This window comes from Magnolia sinica, chromosome 16 (genome assembly GCF_029962835.1).
Source record: "Magnolia sinica isolate HGM2019 chromosome 16, MsV1, whole genome shotgun sequence".
NCBI classification, from domain to species: domain Eukaryota; kingdom Viridiplantae; phylum Streptophyta; class Magnoliopsida; order Magnoliales; family Magnoliaceae; genus Magnolia; species Magnolia sinica.
The window spans coordinates 62,606,799-62,627,176 of NC_080588.1; the positions used below are offsets into that span (position 1 = coordinate 62,606,799).

At 39.7% G+C, this 20,378-nt stretch overlaps 1 protein-coding gene and 1 long non-coding RNA gene across 5 annotated transcripts in view; both read left to right on the forward strand.

The window, feature by feature from the left end:
* LOC131229577 (uncharacterized) overlaps positions 1–10,306 on the forward strand; it is a 34,220-nt gene extending 23,914 nt beyond the window's left edge. For all 4 annotated transcript variants that reach the window (XM_058225579.1, XM_058225580.1, XM_058225578.1 and 1 more), the window contains 2 exons: positions 7,764–8,002; positions 9,945–10,306. In XM_058225579.1, coding sequence (XP_058081562.1) covers positions 7,764–8,002; positions 9,945–9,968 — 263 coding nt within the window. In that variant the 3' untranslated portion in view covers positions 9,969–10,306. The remainder of the gene's footprint in view (positions 1–7,763; positions 8,003–9,944) is intronic.
* LOC131229579 (uncharacterized) lies at positions 3,805–5,422 on the forward strand. The gene is made up of 2 exons (XR_009163451.1): positions 3,805–4,670; positions 4,981–5,422. It is a non-coding gene; the product is annotated as an uncharacterized LOC131229579 (long non-coding RNA).
* Positions 10,307–20,378: the final 10,072 nt, after the last annotated feature.

Here is a 20,378-nt window from a genome sequence, read left to right on the forward strand (position 1 = left end):
AATTGTAGTTTGAGGTGGTGGATGGACTTGATGGGATTTTAATTCTGAATCCAAATCAATCCTCTTGCAGTCCGAGATACAATCCATTCAAATCCCGCCCTTGGACAAGTGCTATCAAACCTAGGCCCATAATTGTTCCCTAAAGTGGCTGCATGCTGTTTGAGGTTGGATGAGCGTAAGAGCAACAGGTGCAGCTGCAAGGTTTCTCTTCCTTACAACTCATGTCAGAATCTTGGTTTGCCTTGGATTTGGTAGTCTCCATCTAGATCATTGATTCCCATCCTTGGTTTCAATGGAACAAATTATCCTTCTATTTTGGGTTCTCCCTCTCACCAAATTGTCTATGCTCCTCTCCCTCTTCTATTCACATGCCATTACTTGCGGTTCCTTTTTGCCTGAGACTTGAGATGTGGAGATTCTTACGGGGGACCTTCTTAATCACCTAATAGATTAGCTTGTGGCATAACTATGCGGGTTGAGTCATGGGAGTGCAGCTTAGGGACTGCTACTCCGGAAGGAAGGATAGAGGGGGAAATTTGCAGGGCTCTGTAAGTTGGAGATCGGGAGGATGAAAACTCTTGTTTAGTATCAGGTGTAGGGGATTTATGTTCCTTGTCCTAGGGAGTGATCTTATGTTGCTGTTGGGTGGTGGGAACAACGATCATGATCTCCTGCTTACTTGGTTTGTGTGCCTAGACTGGGTGGGGCCCTATAAAGTTGAGGCCATAGGGAATTGTGAGACAGTTGATTCACCATGGGCCAAGAGTAGGTTGGAAAATTGGCCAAGGTGATAGTTGTTAGTGTCAAAGGTGAAGTTGGAAATTTCATTGAAATCTTGAAGTGTATTGAGTCTTTGGGTCAATATGATTGTGGGGTCCCTTAAATCTTCTGGCAAAAGACAGAAAGGCATGCGGGAGCTGATGAGCTTGAAGTCATCAATGAACCATGATGGTATGGGGTTCAGTGGGAAACAGGATGTTCGAAAATGGTTACGTTTTGGCTATAATGGCCGATATGTAACGGTAACGGTCATGACCGTTACGCGTTACAGGGTCGTAATGACCACCGCCTCTTTTTTGTACCCGTAACGGCCGTTACGGGGCTGTAACAATTGTTATAGGCCTAAAGAAAATAGGAAAAAAAGAAAAAAAAAGAAAAGAAAAAAAAAACTTACTTTTTTTTTTTTTTTTTCTTTCCTTCTTCTTCTTCTTCTTCTCGGGCTGCGGCCTTGCTACAGCTGCCCCTCTCATTTTCTCCTTCTCTCTCGTTTTCCCTTTCTTTCGCTCTCATTTTCTTCTTCTCTCTCATTTTCCCTTTCTTTCCCTCTCGTTTTTTCTTTTTTCCCGTCATTTCTCTCTCCCTCTCTCTCGGTCTGGAAAAAAATGAACACCTTATTTTTTTAAGTGGTCTGTGGCGCATGCTGCTTAGCACACTTGCACTGTTTTAGTGCCTGCGGCCCACCTTGATTTATGTATTGTATTATATATCCATGCCACTTATCAGTTTTTCCTGATCATTTCAAGGTATGGTTTCTAAAATGAAGTAGATCTAGATCTCAAGTGGACCGCATAGTAGGATTGAATGCCCACTGTGCACTTGCATTGTTTTAGTGCATGTGGCTCACCTTGATTTATGTGTTGTATTATATATCCATGCCACCCATCAATTTTTCTTGATCATTTCAAGGCATGGTCCCTAAAATGAAGCAGATCCAGATCTCAAGTGGACCACACAATAGGATTGAATGCCTATCGTGCACTTGCATTGTTTTAGTGCATGCGGCCCACCTTGATTTATGTATTGTATTATGTAACCCATCAGTTTTTCCTGATCATTTCAAGGCATGGTCCCTAAAATGATGCAGATCCAGATCTCAAGTGGACCTCACAGTAGGATTGAATGCCCACTATTAAAAACTTATTTTGGTCCACTTTAATGTTTATTTACCATTGAAACTACTGATAAGGTTGCATGGACCTGGATCAAGGAAAACAAAAATCGCAGCTTAAAAAAAAATAAAAAAAAAATAATAATAATGAAAAAAAGTAATAAAAGTTTTAATTGTGGGAATTCAATCCCTATTGCGTGGTCCGCTAAAGATTTGGATTTGCCTCATTTTTTGGACCATGCCCTAAAATGAGTTGGCAAAAAGGATGGACAACATGGATATACAACAAATGCATCAAGGATTCAAGGTGGGTCTTACGTTCAGGGCGTCATTCACTAGCGGTCCACCTAAGGTTTAAATCTGCCTGTTTTTTTGGATCATGCTTTAAAATGAGCTGGCAAAATAGATTGACGACTCGGATATACAAATACATTAAGGTGGACCCCAATTTCAAGGCCTGATCCACTAGTGGTCCACCTTAGATATGGATCTACCTCATGTTTGGACCATGCCTTAAAATGATTTGATAAAACGGATGGATGTCATTGATATACAATACATACATCGTGGTGGGCCCTATGTACATGGCAGTAAAAATTGTCCATGAGGCATATATTAACGCAAAATTAATAAATTAAATTATGACACTATTCTTGCCATGTCACAATTCCAAAATTAAATAATTTAAATGATTTTCACCGTTAATTTGCAAACACTTGTTTTTCTGAAATAGGATCATTTTATATTTTTCATTCTTCATTGTTCAATAAATATCCACCAATCCATTAGTGAGATAAGTGCTAATAGATTGCATGAATTTAACGTTGATTTAGGGCATCAAATGGTCCACCAAATCAGCTCTAAATCGACAACACTATTTACTTGAATATAATTTCAAATTTTTTCTTAAGATTTAATGGGAAAAATTATATTAATTTGTTAGGTATATGAATTTTATAATTGGACATAAAAGTCCCTAGATTGTATGTTGAAATAAAATGTACACAAGTCACAAGGTATGTAATACATCAATACCTACAAATATGAGATATTTTGGTATTAGATTCATTCTAATTAATTCATATTGATATTATATAGTTAGATAATTAAATATAAAAGATCTATAGCTAATACTAGGTTGTCAGGTTCATAAATTCATTAGGCAGTCCGATACAACTTCTCACCAAAGAGTGGACCGTTACACTACCATAAACATGTTTCAAATTATAAATGAATGCATATTTGGAATATTTAGAATATTCCGGATTTAGTGGACATTTTTCCATAATTTTTTGATGAAAAAAAAATTGCACCGTTATGGCCCCGTATCGGCCGATATGGGGCGTATCCGCATAGGTAACGGTGGGCACCGTTACGCCCACCGATACCAATACGGAATACCTTAGTGGGAAAGGTGCTAAGATGAAGTCCGGTCAATTGGTGGTTATCTAATGAATATATTATCTTGGGACATCTTGGGTTTGGCTCACTTTGGGATTTAGATCCTAAGAAGCTAGCAGTGAAGGAGATTCCAAGGCTGAGTAGGGATGATGTGGTAATGATTTAAGATTCTAAAATCTTCTGTGAATGCTGTGCAAATATGCTCTAGGGCAAAAGAATGGGTTTATATCAATGTAGTCGGTAAATCTATGGAGTGCTAATAGTGTGGGATCCTTTTGTGCTCAACAAAGTTAACTGTGTGGAAGTTAAATGATCTCTTGCGATTATCTTAGCTCTGGTTGGAGGTGGGGATCCATGGGCTCTAGTGTCCATATATGGCCAGAATGATAATTGTTTGAGGGGGGAATTCTCAAAGGAGCTTGACAGGATTCAGAGGAGGTAAGTGTGTTCCCTGGCGTTTGGGTGGGGATTTTAATTTTACCAGGTTTGGCCATGGGAAGTCGGGGAGATGCATGAAGAGCTTCAATGATTTCATGGATGATTGGTGGTTGATCGATATCCCAATGCAAGTTACGAAGTTCACCTGGTTAAACAAACAAGATTGCCTTGTTATGTGCTGTTTATATAGATTTTTGGTCTTAACCTTGTGGGAAGCAGTGTTTCATGATGTGAACCTCAAGATCCGGCTCAATCATATGTCTGATCATAAGCCTCTTTGCCTTTCTTCCCACTTGGAATCCTGTGACTTCAAACCTTTCCCATCCAAGTCAATGTGGTTTAACATCCCTCCTTTGCCTTGGCAGTTCAGGGATGGTAGGAGTCCTGTGAATGTTCACGGATCAATGCCTTGGGGCCTTGGAGGCAAGCTTAGGAACCTCAAAGGCCATTTGAAGGGATGGGCAAAGATATTTTTGGGACAAAAGGGTGGCGAAAAGTCAAGTGAGTTGGTGCAGTTGAACCAGGAGGCAGAAGGCCCAAGGGTCTTCCCCAGCAGATGCTGGAGCCTTTAAGAAAGGAGGAGATTGCTGATGAATTGAAGTCTCTAGAGGAGAGGAGTTCTTCTGGATGCAAGAATCCAGAGACAGATGAGTGAAGGTAAATAGAGAATCTTCCTATTTCCGTAGGGTGGCCAGTGCCAGGAGGACAAATCGGATCACCGCTATTAAAATTGGGATGGTTTGCTGCTGTGTAAGGAAGAAATCTGTGACCACTTCATTAAAATTTTCCAGGCAGCCTTCGCTGAGGATACCCTTTCGAGACCATTGCTTAGTGGTCCTTCTTTCGATCAGAACTCTTACCTCAGCTTTGCAGCTTGAAGAGGCCTTTTCCCTTGAAGAGGTTGAGGCAACAATCCTTGATGTAGATGGAGATACGACCCTGGGTATTGCTCATTGGATGAGCTGGTAGAGACAATGTAGTGTGTGTGAGTGATCCAGGGTTCAATCTCTAGTAGCGTTTCCTTCTAAAAAAAAAAAAACGAGTTCTGGAAGTTTTTCATGAACATGATATGGTAGTGTTTCAAGAATTCCACAAAATGCAGTTATTAACAGTCTCGGGGACCTATTTTATTGCTTTGGTGCCCTGGAAGGCCGGTGTTGAAGCTATCTCAATATTTGGCCAATTAGTCTCTTTGGCAATATCTTCAAGATGATCGCTAAGGTTCTGGCAGCGAGAATGAAAAAGGTAATTAGCAAGGGGGACTAGATTGCAAGCAGCTTGACCTCATCCCGGTTTTGTTTTTCTGAAAGGACATGGGCATGGAAATTAAAATTTTACGTTGACATGTCAACAATTGATCACGCCACGAGTGCGAAAATAGGATTTCTGCTCTTGCATGATGCCAAAATGACATAATCTTTCCCTTACCTTGACTTTCTGAGCTACCTAATCACCTCCTCACTTATTTTTATTCGCGCCCCCCCCCCCTTTTTTTTTAAGTGATGTGTCCCCCATGCACCTTCACCCTTAAAAGTCTTCAAAATTACCAACAAAGTCATCCCAAGGTCTTATGGGGCTGTGCATGGGTCCCTAAGCACCAAAGGTCCTACGGAGTTGTTCCATGTGTCCTAATGTACCTTTGCCCTAAAACTAACCTAAATTTACCCAAAGTCCTCTCTCAATTCTGTAAACAAAGACCCTTTGCATCTAATCAAAAGGCCTTTGACTCTAGTCCCTCTCTACACTCTACATTCTCTAGGCTCCTTTCTACCCTCTTGCTTCCAAAATAATAAATAAATAAATAAATAAAACCTAGTGAGAAAGAGTTGAGGAACATCAAAGATGTCAATTAAAGGAGCTGGGTAAAGAGAATCTAAGCTCCATAATCTTCTCTTAAGACATTGGTAAAGGGGCATGCCTCAATCCTACAGGGTTTCAAGAAATGGCTTCCTAGCCATTGTGGTGGAGAGAATTTTGAGGTTCTTCTTTCCTCTCCTAATCTCCAGTCAAGGCCCTCCACACAACTGAAATAGTTCAAGACAAATTTTGGTCATTTATCTTGCTGGATGTCCCTCCTACAATCCACTTCTTGCTTGTTTACTTCTTTTTATTATCTCATTGGGGTGAGGGATTTTGCTTAAATATGTAATCTTAAAAAGTTTGATTCCTATTAAGTAGAGGCTGTTTGTACCTACACACAGAGAAAGTGCCTGACACCTCCATAATCGAGGCCCTTGGATTTTTGGAAGGTTGGTCTGTATTGGTGTTATTCGATAAAACATTATTAATCTTAACCCTTCTGATATTTGGCTCTATGCATTCTAGCCTATCGTAGATTCTGAAAATATTGGGCAAGTAGTGTCTCCTTTTTGCCAAAATTTTGGCAGCAGATCTTGCCATTTTGATCCACGGAATTAGACATATCAGTACGACTAATTTGGCACTCTTGGGGAAGAGGAGGATGGAAAGTAGTGAGACATCTCTTCTGAGGTCTATTTTAGCTGCTAAAGATGGTGTAGATGAGAATGGATGGAACATCCAGGTGGCTTCTATTGAATTGGGATCCCCATCTTGGAGAGTTATGTCCTGGGTGAAGATCTTATGCTCAGGTTATGTGTGATTTAGGGTTAGCAAAGGCGATTGGGTCAGATTCTGGAGGATTGATGTTGTTTTGAAGTCCCTTTAGCAGATCTTTTTGACAACTAACAGGGGCTTGTCGGTGTCTCATTTCTTTTCAGAGTGGCAACACAGTTGTATGGTGTCCATCTTTTCACAGAGATCTAAAAGATGAGTTTGAAAGCCTTCTGAAGTTGCTCTCCACACTTCAGGGATATTACATCTCGTGGTCTGAGGCTGATTCTAGGGTGTGGGAGCTGGAGGCTAATGGTAGTTTCTGGGCAAACTTTGGAGCTGCTCCTGTTTCCAATAAGATTCGGGCTTCCAGGGTTCCCGTAACGATCAGGGCTTTTTTGTGGGTGGTTTGCTATGAGAAAATCTTCACCATTACTAATCTTAAACGTAGAGGCATGGTTCTTGTCAACTGTTGTATTCTGTGTTGCCATCATGAATAGTCTGTGAACCGTCTCCTCCATTGTCTGCTTCCTTCCAAAATATTGGCAACTGTTCTCTAAAGATTTGGGATGGTTTTGGCAATTCCCAGCTCTGTTTCTGGGATGATCAATGGGTGGTCAGCCGGGGCCTGGGGCGTAAATGGGTGTTTTTTGTCGGACATGATGGTGTTTGCTGTAATTTAGGTGGTTTGGCTGGAAAAGAAATAGCTGAGCTTCTGAAGGTACAGTGTGCTTGTGGAGGTCTCTGATTAGGAAGACCTTCATATGGGTCATTGCTTGGGCTAGAGTGCTGCCTTCTTTCATGGGGATTGTGGGGCCTCTTTGTCCCTGGGTCTCTGGAAGCCCCCCTTCGATGGGCTGCCTCAAACTAAACTTTGCTGGTGTTCCTGGGATAATTCAGGTGCTGCGGGGATGGGGGAACTTATTCATGATTCAAATGGTGGCATTATCATTGATTTTTTGGGGCACATTGGAATCAGGGATTTCAATCATGCAGAAGCTGTAGCCACCTTCAAGCTTGTAGGATTGCAGTCGAGGTTGGCCGTAGCCCCATTCTTTTTCAAATGGGATTCCCAGAATGCGATTTCTTGGTCCAATGGTGGGCCTATGCTGTGGGAAAATTGTGTACATTTTGGCCGAAGTTAGAGACTTGTTCATCGGTCGGGACTTTCACTTTTGTCCACATCCCCTGGGAGGCGAACTCAGAAGCAGATTCCTTGGCAAAGGGGCTTGCAGGAATGGCTTAGCGATCATTAGAAACTAGCTGAGTGGACATTTCTCAGTTGATAGTTGGGTGCAGCTTTTCGCTGTGTTGGGCCCCATTATTTTATATTTCTTTGTTGTTCTTGGTTTTCCAACTGCTCAAAAAAAAAAAAAAAACCTCTTTACCTTTTTCTTGTGAGATGAAATGTGCTCCAGAGATTATGTTGGCGAGTGATTGAAATGATTGTTTTACTCCATCGCAGATCAAAGCGAGCAGGATTCAGGACCTCCTTCCCCACTTCAGATATCCAAGAAAGGACTTGGGATTGGTCTGGGTACAATCGTCCGTAAAGCAGCATCAGCTGCATCTTTGGCGGCAAAGCATGCTTATGCCGCTGCCGCTGCCACCAGGAGATCCGATGAAGATATGTTGCCACTCAAGTGCTGCTTAATGTCCATATCTTTGCCTTGGGAGCACATTGCACATGATCTTTTGTTCAAGGTTAGTCCTTACATTCATGCATTCTGATAAGAACCCTTTTGGTTTATGTTGATTGTGTAAGAATTAATGCTGTTGGAGTGAGTAGAAAAACCTAGATTATTTGCATGACTCCGTCCCTCCTTTTTTCATTTTCTAGTGAATGACTGATTTTGTTGGGCTGTTAGGACATTCTTCAAACATCCTTGATTATAACAGTGACCAAAATACCATTTTCTGTTTGCCTGTGATCTTGATCCACAATATTCAATGGAGGAAAAGTACCTTTATTTTCCATAATCAGGAGACTTTCCTTTTTGTTTGCACAGCCCAATGGTTCTTTCTGGAAAGACTGTGATCTGGGTTTTAGCACCATAGTACTTTTGGTATTGAGAACTGATAGGGTAGGGCCAAAGGAGCCAGAATAATGGTAGAGCCCTCTTTGATAGTACATGTGGCAGGAGCAAGGTATTCCGTAACGGTAACGGAGGCCGTAATGGTCACTGCCGTTACCTTTACGATATGGAGTGTAATGGCCGTTACAGTCTCTGTCACTCTCTCTCTCTCTCTCTCTCTCTCTCTCACTCACACACACACACACACACACACATTGGAAAAAGTTCAAAAAACTTGTATCGGCCCCATAATGGACCGTTACTACCTTTAAGGGTGGCGTAACGGGCCATTACAGGGGCTGAAGTGGCCTTTACCGGTCATTTTTTGTTGTAACGGCCGTTACGGCCATTACGACCCTCTAACGTATAACGGTTGCCACCGTTGCCTTTACATAACAGCCTTTACGGCACACCATGGGCGGGAGTTGATATCAACCATGATTGTCAATCAGCAGAGTCCGACTTATCACGGAGACCCACACCCACAGACAGTCCAAATCATCATCGACTGATCACAGAGACCCACACCTACAGACAGTCCAAATCATCATTCTTCTGCACTTTTCCACATTCAATATGGACTATCATTTTCATTTTCCATCATGGCTTTCGATACCACTGGCCGGAAAAGAGCTAGGATCCTCTAATCCATGTCGCTTTTGAACCATTCTCCATGTGTACCATGGAGAAAGGTCATCTTGCATATTTATGTTCTACTGGCTCTACCGTAGCTTTCCATTTAGATCTCTCAGTGATTCCCTATACAAATAGGCTATTGACACACACACACACACACACACACACACACACACACATATAGGGAAAAGGTACTATGCGCTTGATCTCACGAGTCCGTCCCACGAGGTCGAGCTGTGTGGGCCCCACCGTGATGCGTTTAGAACATCTACCCCATCACTCAGATGCACCATTCCATCGTGGGCCTAGGTCTCAAAAATCAAGTCAATCTGTGACTTGTTGGGCCACACCACATACAGAAGTGGGGAGGGGCCGTGCACCATTAAAACATTCATAATCATTTTTTGGGCCCACCGAGATGTGGTTTGCAAATCCAGCCCATCCATTATGTGTGTACCACTTGTATGAGGGTTGAGACCAAGTTTCAGCAGCATTCAGAACTCAGGTGGGCCCCACCAAGTGCTTTTATATGTTTTAACGGTGTCTTCACATGATTTTAGATGGTATGGCCCACCTGAGTTCCGTATACGGCTGATTTTTGGGATATCTCATAATTTAGAGGGCACCCATCAAATGCACAGTGTTGATGGTCGACGCGCATCACGGTGGGGCCCACACAGGTCGACCTCACGGGAGCTTATCGTGAGGTCGAGCGCATAGTACCTTTTCCCATATATATATAATAATAATAATAATAATAATAATAATAATAATAATAATAATAACAACTTTATAAAATCTATGCCGAGTTGTCTTGTTTTCGACCTGAACCGACTGGTATGAGGTGAGTTCTGCTGTTTTTAGTCTCCCGACGTCGCACTTGAAACCACCATTTAAATCCATGGTATTGACTTATTTATATATGCTTTACGCAGGGAAGCCCTCCGGTGAATTTGTGACCAATCATCTTTGCTAGCCCATATTGGAGCCTTGGGATCAATTAAGACATGGCCATGCCACTGGTATCAAGGCATGGAGTTGGAGAATGTGTGTATAGTATGTTAGGTATGGAGATACTTGTGTATATGGTCTTTTGTTCAAATTCTTCAGTATAGTGTAGATTTGAGTACTAATTTGAATGAATCAGTGAGTTGTGTGGTGGTAAAAGAGAAATGGGAAATGGGCTCGAAAACAGGTTATATAGTAAATGTTTATTTTTAAATTTTCACTTTTATGATGCATGCATTGTGCAAAATCTAGATTGGAACATTGAAATCCAGCTGTCCTCTTGGTTTCATGTCTTGCTCCCAAATGCTTGTTGGAATGGATGAGAAAATCCTAGACGCCCACTGGTGTGTGCGTGTGGTTCTGTCACAAATCTGTTTGGCCTGTAATTTGGGTGCATCATCCAAACATGTGGGTAGCAGCATCCTCTAGTGAGTTAGAATATTGGGCAAGTTTGGATTTTTCTTATTACAAAGTGAGGAAAAAAAATCATCCTTGAAGGCTTTCGGTTATTTATATTATTTAGGGAATCAGTATTCACTCAAAGGGTAGCATTGTGTTACCCAAGGATTTACTACTCGTCTGGAGTCGATGCAATTGAAGCGCATCTCAGTTGAGTCCGAACTGGTCTGGCATTATGAGCCAGGATAGAGAAGGAGACTAGTGTTACACAGCAGGTCTTTCCCAAGCTTATTTGGGTTGGGTTCCTGGCTCCTTTGCCCAGCCTCTAGGTCTTTCTTGGATCTCATATGATATGATTAGTAAAGCTACTAATGTAAGGATTATGATTTCCTTTTGGTGTGGGTCTAATATTGATGGGCTCAGTTCGTACTTGAGCCTGAGTTCGGGTCCATGAGTAAAGTCTAAGGCCCTATTTGGTAGAACCCAAAAAAATGAGTTTTATCTCATTTTGTTTAACAGTAATTATTATTGGAGATGTAGATCTGATGTGACAGAAAGGCCGAGTGATTTTCCATGACCTCTTTCACATGGTTAGGATTGTCTTATGACTGTGAGGGCTGGTCCATTTTTGTAGCCTTGTGATGAATGGATGACCTGGATCACACTTGTGTATGGTGTAGATGAAAGAGAGGTGGGCTGGTTGTTGTTTGCTTTAATTATAAATAGGGAGGTGGCACATGTGATGTACATAGAGATAGAAGTGGGAGAGAAATTGGGGAGGTTGTTTTAGAGAGAGAGAGAGAGAAATAGGGTAGGTTCGGGTTGAGGAGAGTTAAATGGTAGGTGATCCATCCCCTTTCATCTTCTATAGCCTACTTTGAGTGCCTAATCCAGGTCATTTTTTGGGTTGGTATCTTAACATAAGCTTACACAATATATTTATGAAGTGGACACGATAGATTTACAGAGCAGATCAGTCTTCATGGTGGGCCAACAGCGTCTTTGTTGCGTAGGCTCCCTAATATACATCTTCTGTGTAGTCTAGAGCAAGTAAAGAGGAGAGATGGCTGCGGGCTAATTGTAGGAAGGAACTAAGAGGACAAAAAGTCTTTTAAAAAAACAAGAAGTAAAATTCTTCGTATATTAATTGCAATGATAAATTGTATTGCGACCTGCCCTCACCTGGATGATAGTCCGTCCAGGCAGGGATCTGTGGGGTCCACCATGATGACTGGGTTTTATCCACGCCGTCCAACCATTTTTCCAGGACTGCACAGCTGGGATTGAACTCCCACCATTAAAACTTACTGTGAGCAGCAGAAGTTTTGGATCAATCTGATGTGTGTTTTCCCTTCATCTGAGCCTAAATGACCTTATGAACAGGTTGGATGGCAGGCAAACATCACGATGGCCCTTAGGAAGAATCCAACGGCGAGTTTTATTATCGCTGCTGCTTCTTGTGGGTGCGTTCCAATTGCATTGGACCTTTCAAATTTTTAGATTCATACCCTAAAATGATATGAAAAAAATGGATTGGATAGCGTGGGTTAAAAACCATACATCACGGTGGCCCCACATATCCCACAATCCGCTAAACACTGCTTGTTTGCAAGCTTTTTGCTCATCTGACTCATGCATGGACAGTAGCTACATTTTCAGTGCCTGAAATAACCCGACCCTTCAAAATGTTTTTTCCTATAAATATTAAAGTTCACCTTATGCAAGCTAATTGTGGGAGTAAAATTGGGCAGAGGAAGCTAATCGTGGGAGAAAAATTGTCCAAAACACTCTAGATTGCTTTTTAACATTTTATCAAATCAGACCGGATTGGATGCAACTATTGCTTAAGCCTTACTAATTGATTTGATTTTCCTGCAAAAGCCTTTGGCATGAAGTTCCTGTGCTGGGATGCTAGGTGGGGCCCACTGTGATGTTTGTGAGAAATCCACTCTGTCAATCCGTTTTCAAAACTCAAGATGGCCATATGAGAGGAAACAGTAGGAATTCGATGACCACCGTTGAAACATTTGTATGTTCACAAAAGTTTCATATCAAGCTAAGTTTTTTGTATTTTCACTTCATCCCAATGGGAATTACCTTTGTGAGTCCAACACTCAGCTAGTTGCATGAAATACACATTTACAAGTGCAGAGGATCTGGCCTTTTGTTATAGATTTCTGTTTTTCTTTCGAATTAAGATTGACCTCCCCCCCCCTCTCTCTCTCAAATGGGATCGTCGTAACTATCTGCACTCAGTATTTGACCGATAAATCCGTTCCATCCATCAGTTATGCAAGACCGTACATATCACAGTGATTGCGTATCGATAGTTCTGATAGGCCACCTCGTGGGTCTCAATTACTCCAAACGTGTGCCATTTGCACTGAATTGTGGTGACCGAGATTGATGCTGCTGATGAGGTTTCATGCTTTATTGTGACGAATGAATGAAAGAGAAATAAAAGTTAAGAGTAATGTGACGAATGAATGAAAGAGAAATAAAAGTTAAGAGTATTGTGAGAAATGGATGAAGGACAAACAAAAGAGAATTTCAAAAAAGAAAAGCAAAACCTAATCTCATGATATTGGTGGACCGCCGATTGTCCTCGATTCGCTTTCAGTTTCTATTTTTACCACAGATGGGCATCGTCCATGCGTTCGTGATAATACGGGAAACACGAGAAGATTGAGATTTATTTGCTAAATAAGCTGTCAATGAGGTGACAGAATAGTGTAAGTTGGTCCAAGAGATCTTAGATATATTTTTGATTGCTAACAAGAATACCTCAATCAGTACAAGAAACCTTTAATCCAAGAGTATATAAGCGGGCTCAGATTCTTTATATAAAGGATGATTGAAGAACTTGCTGAAGCTTTTTTATTTCAGTTGTGTCATTACCAGTTAAGAGCAAATCATTAACATAAATTATTAAAATTATAATACAATGGGATTAAGACTATGTGAATAAGGAGGGATCATAACCATTTTGAGTAAAACCAACTCCAATCATAGTTGTGGAACCATTGGAACTAAGCACAAAGTACTTGTTGGAGCCGATATAAAGCTTTTCGAAGTCTTGCATACCAATTTTTTTGACCTATTTTAGAACAAGGAGGTTGAGTCATGTACACAATTTAATGTAAATATCCATGAATAAATGCATTCTTAACGTCTATATGTCCAATAGATCAATTACCAATAATAACAACTGTAATAAGCATTTGAACAATCTTCTTCTAGGCCACTAGGGCAAAGGTCTCCTAATAGTTAATGCCATACTACTACTTATAGCCTTGGTACATGAGACAAGCTTTGTACTGATCAAGTGATCTGTCCGATTTTAGCTTGATAAAATACACCAATTTACTACCAATAACTTGTTGACCAACTGGGCAAGCAATGGATTCCATGCGTAATGATGTGCTAGTGCTTGTAACTCTGTTGTCATAGTATTCCTACAACATTGATGTGGAAAAGCCTGAGAATAAAAGGTACGAAAGTAGGAACAGAGACATGCTTTAGATTGATGTAGAGCGGGTTGCAAACAGTTACATGGCTAAGATGGATCAGAAAAGGCCCGGTCGACGACAGAAGTGATCCAGACCATCGGACCTTAAATTGGGCGTATCTCACAATCCAAAATGAGTTATCTGACGTAAAATATATGATTTTGGGGTAGAACGAGCTACTTTAGCCAACCAACCCTGCTATGCCAGGTTGCCCAAGCCGGATTTGAGAAATACCGTCATATTGATGGTCGTTTCCTTATTTTAATTTCGTTTTTACTATAAATAGTAAGTTTTAGTTTGATTATAACTCTTCATCCGTTAGGCTTTAGGAGTTGCGTCCAACGTGAAAAGATCTTAGAAAACTTAGGAGAACAGTTTGGTGAAGCCAAATAGGACACTTACTATGTTTGGCCGAAAACCTTGCGCACTAGTAGACATCACGACCATCTATAAATAGTAAGTTTACTATTTATAGTAAGTTTACTATTTATAGTAAGTCGCGAATTCTAGGAGTTTTAGTTGTAGTTTGATTCTGATTTCTTTCCCATTGCTTGGTACCCCTATTTAAAGGGTTGTGAACTCGTTTTTATTCATTCATTAATCAATTTTGAATTTATTAGAATTTATTTCTATTTTCTGCTTTCTTTCCTTGTGGATTCGAGAAGTCTCTGTGAGGAGTCTAGAGAAGTTCCGTGGATTTGGAATAGTTATCCTCTTAAGGAAGACAGTGCTCGGCCTCACGTCCTTCCCTGCATCACAGACCAAGAACATAGAGTAAATGAAGTTTGTTAGAAGTATGTGATGTATGAATATATCGACACACCTTTAAAAAAAAAGGACCGACTGTAGGTTGAACAACAGGAGGAGGAGGCATCTCTCTCTCTCTCTCTCTCTCTCTCTACCTTTATGTTGAGAAACTTGTAAAGTAGTTGGAGTCACACTTAAATCAGGAAGTATATCGGAAAACCAGGTTAACCAATATAAATTGTAGGACTAATGATCGAAGGTGGTGGAAGTTGAGCATGAAATTGCACATGTTCTAAGAAAATATTTCTTGAGACATGAACTCGACGAGCATAAGGACCATAGCTCGTTGACTTTGGGGATACTCTTTATTGCATTCACGTGAAGAAATATGAATATAACAAAACACATTAAAAAGTGCAAAATAATAAGTTAGTAGGTAGAGAACTGAATAGAACAAAATAAGAACAAATATTACCATGAAGTTTGGTGGGGATGTTAGCTATGAGATAGAAAAAGTGTAGCATCACCTTTGCTTAGAATTTTCACGGAACAAAAGTTCATGTCATAAAGGTGGTGGTCGTCGCGATAATGTGTCAGTTATTTTGTTTAGCAGTACTATTTTGCTAGGGTGTATTTGGACAAGTCTTTTCATGAATAATTCATTGATTACATAAATATGCGTCAAATTCTAAAGAGATGTACTCTCCTCTTGAATATGAGTGGAGAATTTTAATCATTTTCTTAAACCATGTAACAACCATATATAGTGGAAAATTGTGAAAGCTTTTGAACAACTGTGACTTAGAGCACCTGGAATATATCTATGTATGTTTGGAGAAATCATTCATAAATATTACATACTACCACATGCTAAATATGGATAAAAAAGGGGGATGACCCCAAAATATCAATATATACAATTGTAAAAGGAACAATAGATAGAGAAGTACTAAGAGAAAAAAACAAACATTTACTCTTTGATGAATAACATGAAGAACAAATAATATCAAAATATAATTTATTTATTTACATTTTGTCAAATATATTTGAGAAAAATAGGAGATAACCTATCCAAATGAAGATGACCAATGTGACAATGCTAAAGTTCTACACCTTATTTGCATGACTAATGTCATCAAAAGAATGAGAAAAAAAAACAAGAAGTTGGTATAATAGAGCTATCAAATTTAGTAAGAAGAGCTACCCTTTCCTCCCACCTCTCCTAACTACTTTATTTATTAATTATTATTTTTAGATCTTATATAAATACTGACCAAGAAAGAATATTACAAAGCTTCAGTTTTTTTATTAACTGACCGACAAGTACAAGATTATTAAATAATTTACGGATATGAAAGATATCAATTAGAGTAGACGTACAGTGTTAATAAGGAGAAAAGAATGATGAGCCAATAGATGAAATGGGTTAACAAGCTCCATCTACTATAAAGATGATTTAGTTGCCTATATACGACTTAACTGTTGGGTTTATGGTATACATGTGCAATGAAATTGTATACAAAACAATTTAGGTCAAGGGACCCTTTTTAAGATACCTCGATCACAATAATATTAAGTTTCTATATATTTAGCAATATAAGAATGGTCATGATCATACTTAATTAAAGACAAAGCATGTGAAGATGATGTGGATTTATTGATGCCGATCTCCTAAACTAAAAAGTCTCTTCTTGATTTATCACAAATGAAGAAAGCTTGAGAAGAGAACATGTCAATCCCTAATAGGGGCCAAGGATGTATGCTAACCATCTACTGAAATGGACTACAAAGAGAAGTAAGGGTGAAGATGTAAGTGTGAAGGGAGTGGATATCTCTCTCACTTTTCTCCTCTCTCAAAGGTTGTGGACGTCCAAGCTCTCTCTCTCTCTCTCTCTCTCTCTCTCTCTCTCTCTCTCTCTCTCTCTCTCCCCTATAGGGATTTTTCTCTACAAGATAATCTATAAATAGGGAGAGGTTAGGGTTTTAAGATGTACACTCAGTATGGTGCTACACCTTATAGACTTTGGTGTACTCTATTGTGAAGGACTTCTATCAAACTGCCTTTGTCATGTACATATTCATAATCTAATCCCTCCATTATCAAGGCCATCTACCTATGATTTGGATCTCACGCTAATCATGAAGTGGACCATCGGATTTGGGCCATTAGATATCATCAGGTTTTGACCAAAAATGGTGAAAATTGTCTAGTGACCAAATTGAATTAAATTTCATCTTTCTTGATAAATCGATGACTAGGTTCGATCGATTGAAAGTGACCAAAAGTGTCCAGAGACTTAAGTTGTAAAATTCAAACTTTCTCAATCTATGTTCATCGAAGGGATCGATTGAGGGTCATTAAGCCATCTCGATCGATAGATAAAACCTTGTGTTAATCTATCAGATTAAAAAATGTGACAATTGGATCGTTATGTTATAAGGAACTCATATAATATTAGATAAAGTACAAATGGACTAATGGTAGTAGGGCATCTTGAATTAATCAAAGGTGCACCCCACTGGATGGAATAGTTGGATTAAATTCATGATTTATTTAAATTACGTATTAGGGATTGTAGTCTCAAACCTGTACGACTGTTCAATGTTATCTCTACTAAGTACAGGTGAGTGAATCCTAACATGTCTCATATCTATACAATTAATATATGTTGTTGTGATTGCTATGAATAATATGTTTACTGTATTACCATGCTGAGTTGATTTGTTGATAAATAATGATTTTATTGAATGTTTATTACTAAGCATTGTATGTATATGAGAATTTTGTATATTATTACAATCATGAATTCATTGTTTCCACTTGTATAGAGAGATGTATATGACGATTGGTATGTCGATGACTCGTGCATTGAACATGCATTACATGCATCCATAGTGCTCATATGTTGATTGCTAAAGGCCCGCTCTAAATGACCACATGGATACCTTGTGTGTAGGTTCCTAGGGGATCTCGCTAGATGGTTTTCTAGTAGATTCGTTACCAGATGCCTACGATTAGTGGAAGCCTTTTCAAGGAGTGGATGCGGACTTTGGCCATGCCTACCTATGGTAGAAGTCTGCTAGGTGTAGATGCAGGTTGACAGTAATCTAACTCAAGCAAGCGGATGATTATTCCACTTGACATGCGTTTCATGACATCTCTGTATCCATACTCATACTTGCATATATGTAATTGAATGATGCTCATACTATCTTACTTGTGTTGTATATGAATCATGATGGGTTCACTCACTAGTCTAGCCGGCTAATGTTGTTTGAATGACAATCGTATAGAGAAAATCGAGACAAAATCTAAATCAGGTGTTAGATAATGAGGCCCAGATGATGGATGATACTCAGGATCAATAGTCATATTTAGCGTAAGATGAATTAGTTGTGCTGAATTAATGGAATGTTAATATGAATTGCTGTTTAGGAAATTAGATTCTTCCTGATAGATATGATAGTTAAACGCTAGTAAGTTTCATATTTCTTAACTATTCTATTAGATGGTAATGATATTATGATTTACTAAAGTCCCAAATGAGTAGACTTAGTTTATTTTGTATTAAATGGTGTAGTTTTGGAAATGTGGTGGTGAAATTTTGTGAGATTGTATGACATGTGTGGGTGGATGGACAAATGTTGAATTCCAAAATGAACTTGGAATGCATTTAAACTGTCTTTTTGCAACATATGATTGAACGTTTTAGGTACACTTGGGGCCCGTTTGGCCAGGCGAATTGGAAGGGATTGGATGGTATTGGAAGGGATATGAAGTTAAATCCCGGGATTGGTCAGGCGTACCAAATAGACTGGCTGATCTAATCCCGGGATATAGCAATCGCATAGATCTTAAGACAATCCACTGATAACACCATCATTACCTTTAAATCCCATCCAATCCACCCTAATCCGTTCAAATTTGCCTAGGACGTGTTTGGTTTGAGGGATTGGAAGGGATGGGAAGGTTTAATCCTGTGATTGGCCGGGCGTGCCAAACAAACTCGATATAGCAATCCCATGGATCTTAAGACAATCCATTGACAACACCATCATTACCTTGAAATCCATGCCATCCACCCTAATACCATTCAATCCCTTCCAATCCACCCGGCCAAACGGGTCCTTGGTGTATAAGTTATGGACTGTAACTCAGGTTTGAGGGTGTAAATTCTATATCTGAACTGGGGCGTTATATTCCTAACCTGATTGATTGACGCTTGCTTGTTGAAATAAGACCACGATTGACGCTTGGTTGTTGAAATAAGACTATCAGGTGTTTTCATTTTTCAAACGGCCTATAAATGCCCGTAGAAATTATTTTGTTCACGATAGACTTGTGCGCTTTGCATGCAATGTCTACGTATTTCTAAGTGCATGCTGATCATTCATTACATCAGCCAAAGCGTAGAAAGTTTGTTTGTTGTTTGTTTGTTTTTTTTTTTTTTTTTTCAAAATAAAAAATGTGTTGAACTGCATTTTCAGTGACAAACAAACAGGGGGAAAACTCATTTTAGCCTTCCTTGTGTCACTTTCCTTCTCCGTTTCAGTTTCTTTTTCTATTTTCTTCAGCCCCCGAAACAAAACAAATAACAGAAGGGCAATGGAGTGGTGAAAGTACTAGATTGGCACATTTAAAAAAAAAAAAAAAACTACATTGTGACATGATGGTATATTAATTTCAATATTAGACGTAAGCGTTGTGTACTTGTATATTTAAAATATACATAAGAAATATTATATAGAGTGGAGTCAGGTGCAGTTTCTAACTGCCAACTTCCATGATCTCAAAGGAGCAACTACCTCGACTTATCTCTTGATTTTATTTATTTATTTATTTATTTTCTTTTTCTCAATTTATTGAGACTAGCTGCGTTTGGGACCCACCCTGCCGTTGTATATGACTTCCAACCTGTCCATTATCCCACTGTGAAAATGGGACATCCGATAATTTAGAGTGATCCTATATCAGGTGGGTCCCACCATCATATAAAACAAATGAAGACCACCCAAAAGCCTCTAAATTCATATGGTGTCCCAACTCGTGGTTGGATTTTTCTGATTTTTGTAGTATCTAATATTCATTATGAGGCAACCATGATGGACGGATTGGATTCAATATATCGCAGCACATACAGTGGGGCTCCACGATTTTCTCACGTACAAAAAGCTGCAGGTGAGACATTTTTAGAGTGAGAGTATCCATCCCAATCACATGCAGGCGTTTGCAATATTCGAGCATTAGATACGGTGGGGGACAACCACTAATGGATATGAGGTCGATTAGTTCATCAAGTGCCTTACACATGCGTATAAAAAATGAACAGTTAGAAATGACTGATTCGATATTCCTAATTCGACGTTCATATATATGGCCCACTTGATGACCAGACCATCTGGATTTTTGGGCCATCATAACATATACATTGGGAAGTCTTCTAAGATATGCTAGGATGTCCGACTGCATCCCGCACGTGTGCGTGAATAGGACTGAGATGGATGCCAGAGAGAGAGAGAGAGAGCTAGTAGCCTACAATCCCAAAAATGCATGTGTGCAAGATCCAGGCCGTTCATCTGGTGAACCCACCACTTAATTGCTGCTGCACAAAAACCAGGTTGGTAACATCATCATGTGGGCTAGACACGTCTTGTGCACCACCTGATGGCCAGACTTACCTATTTTTCTGACCATCTGACAGGTAA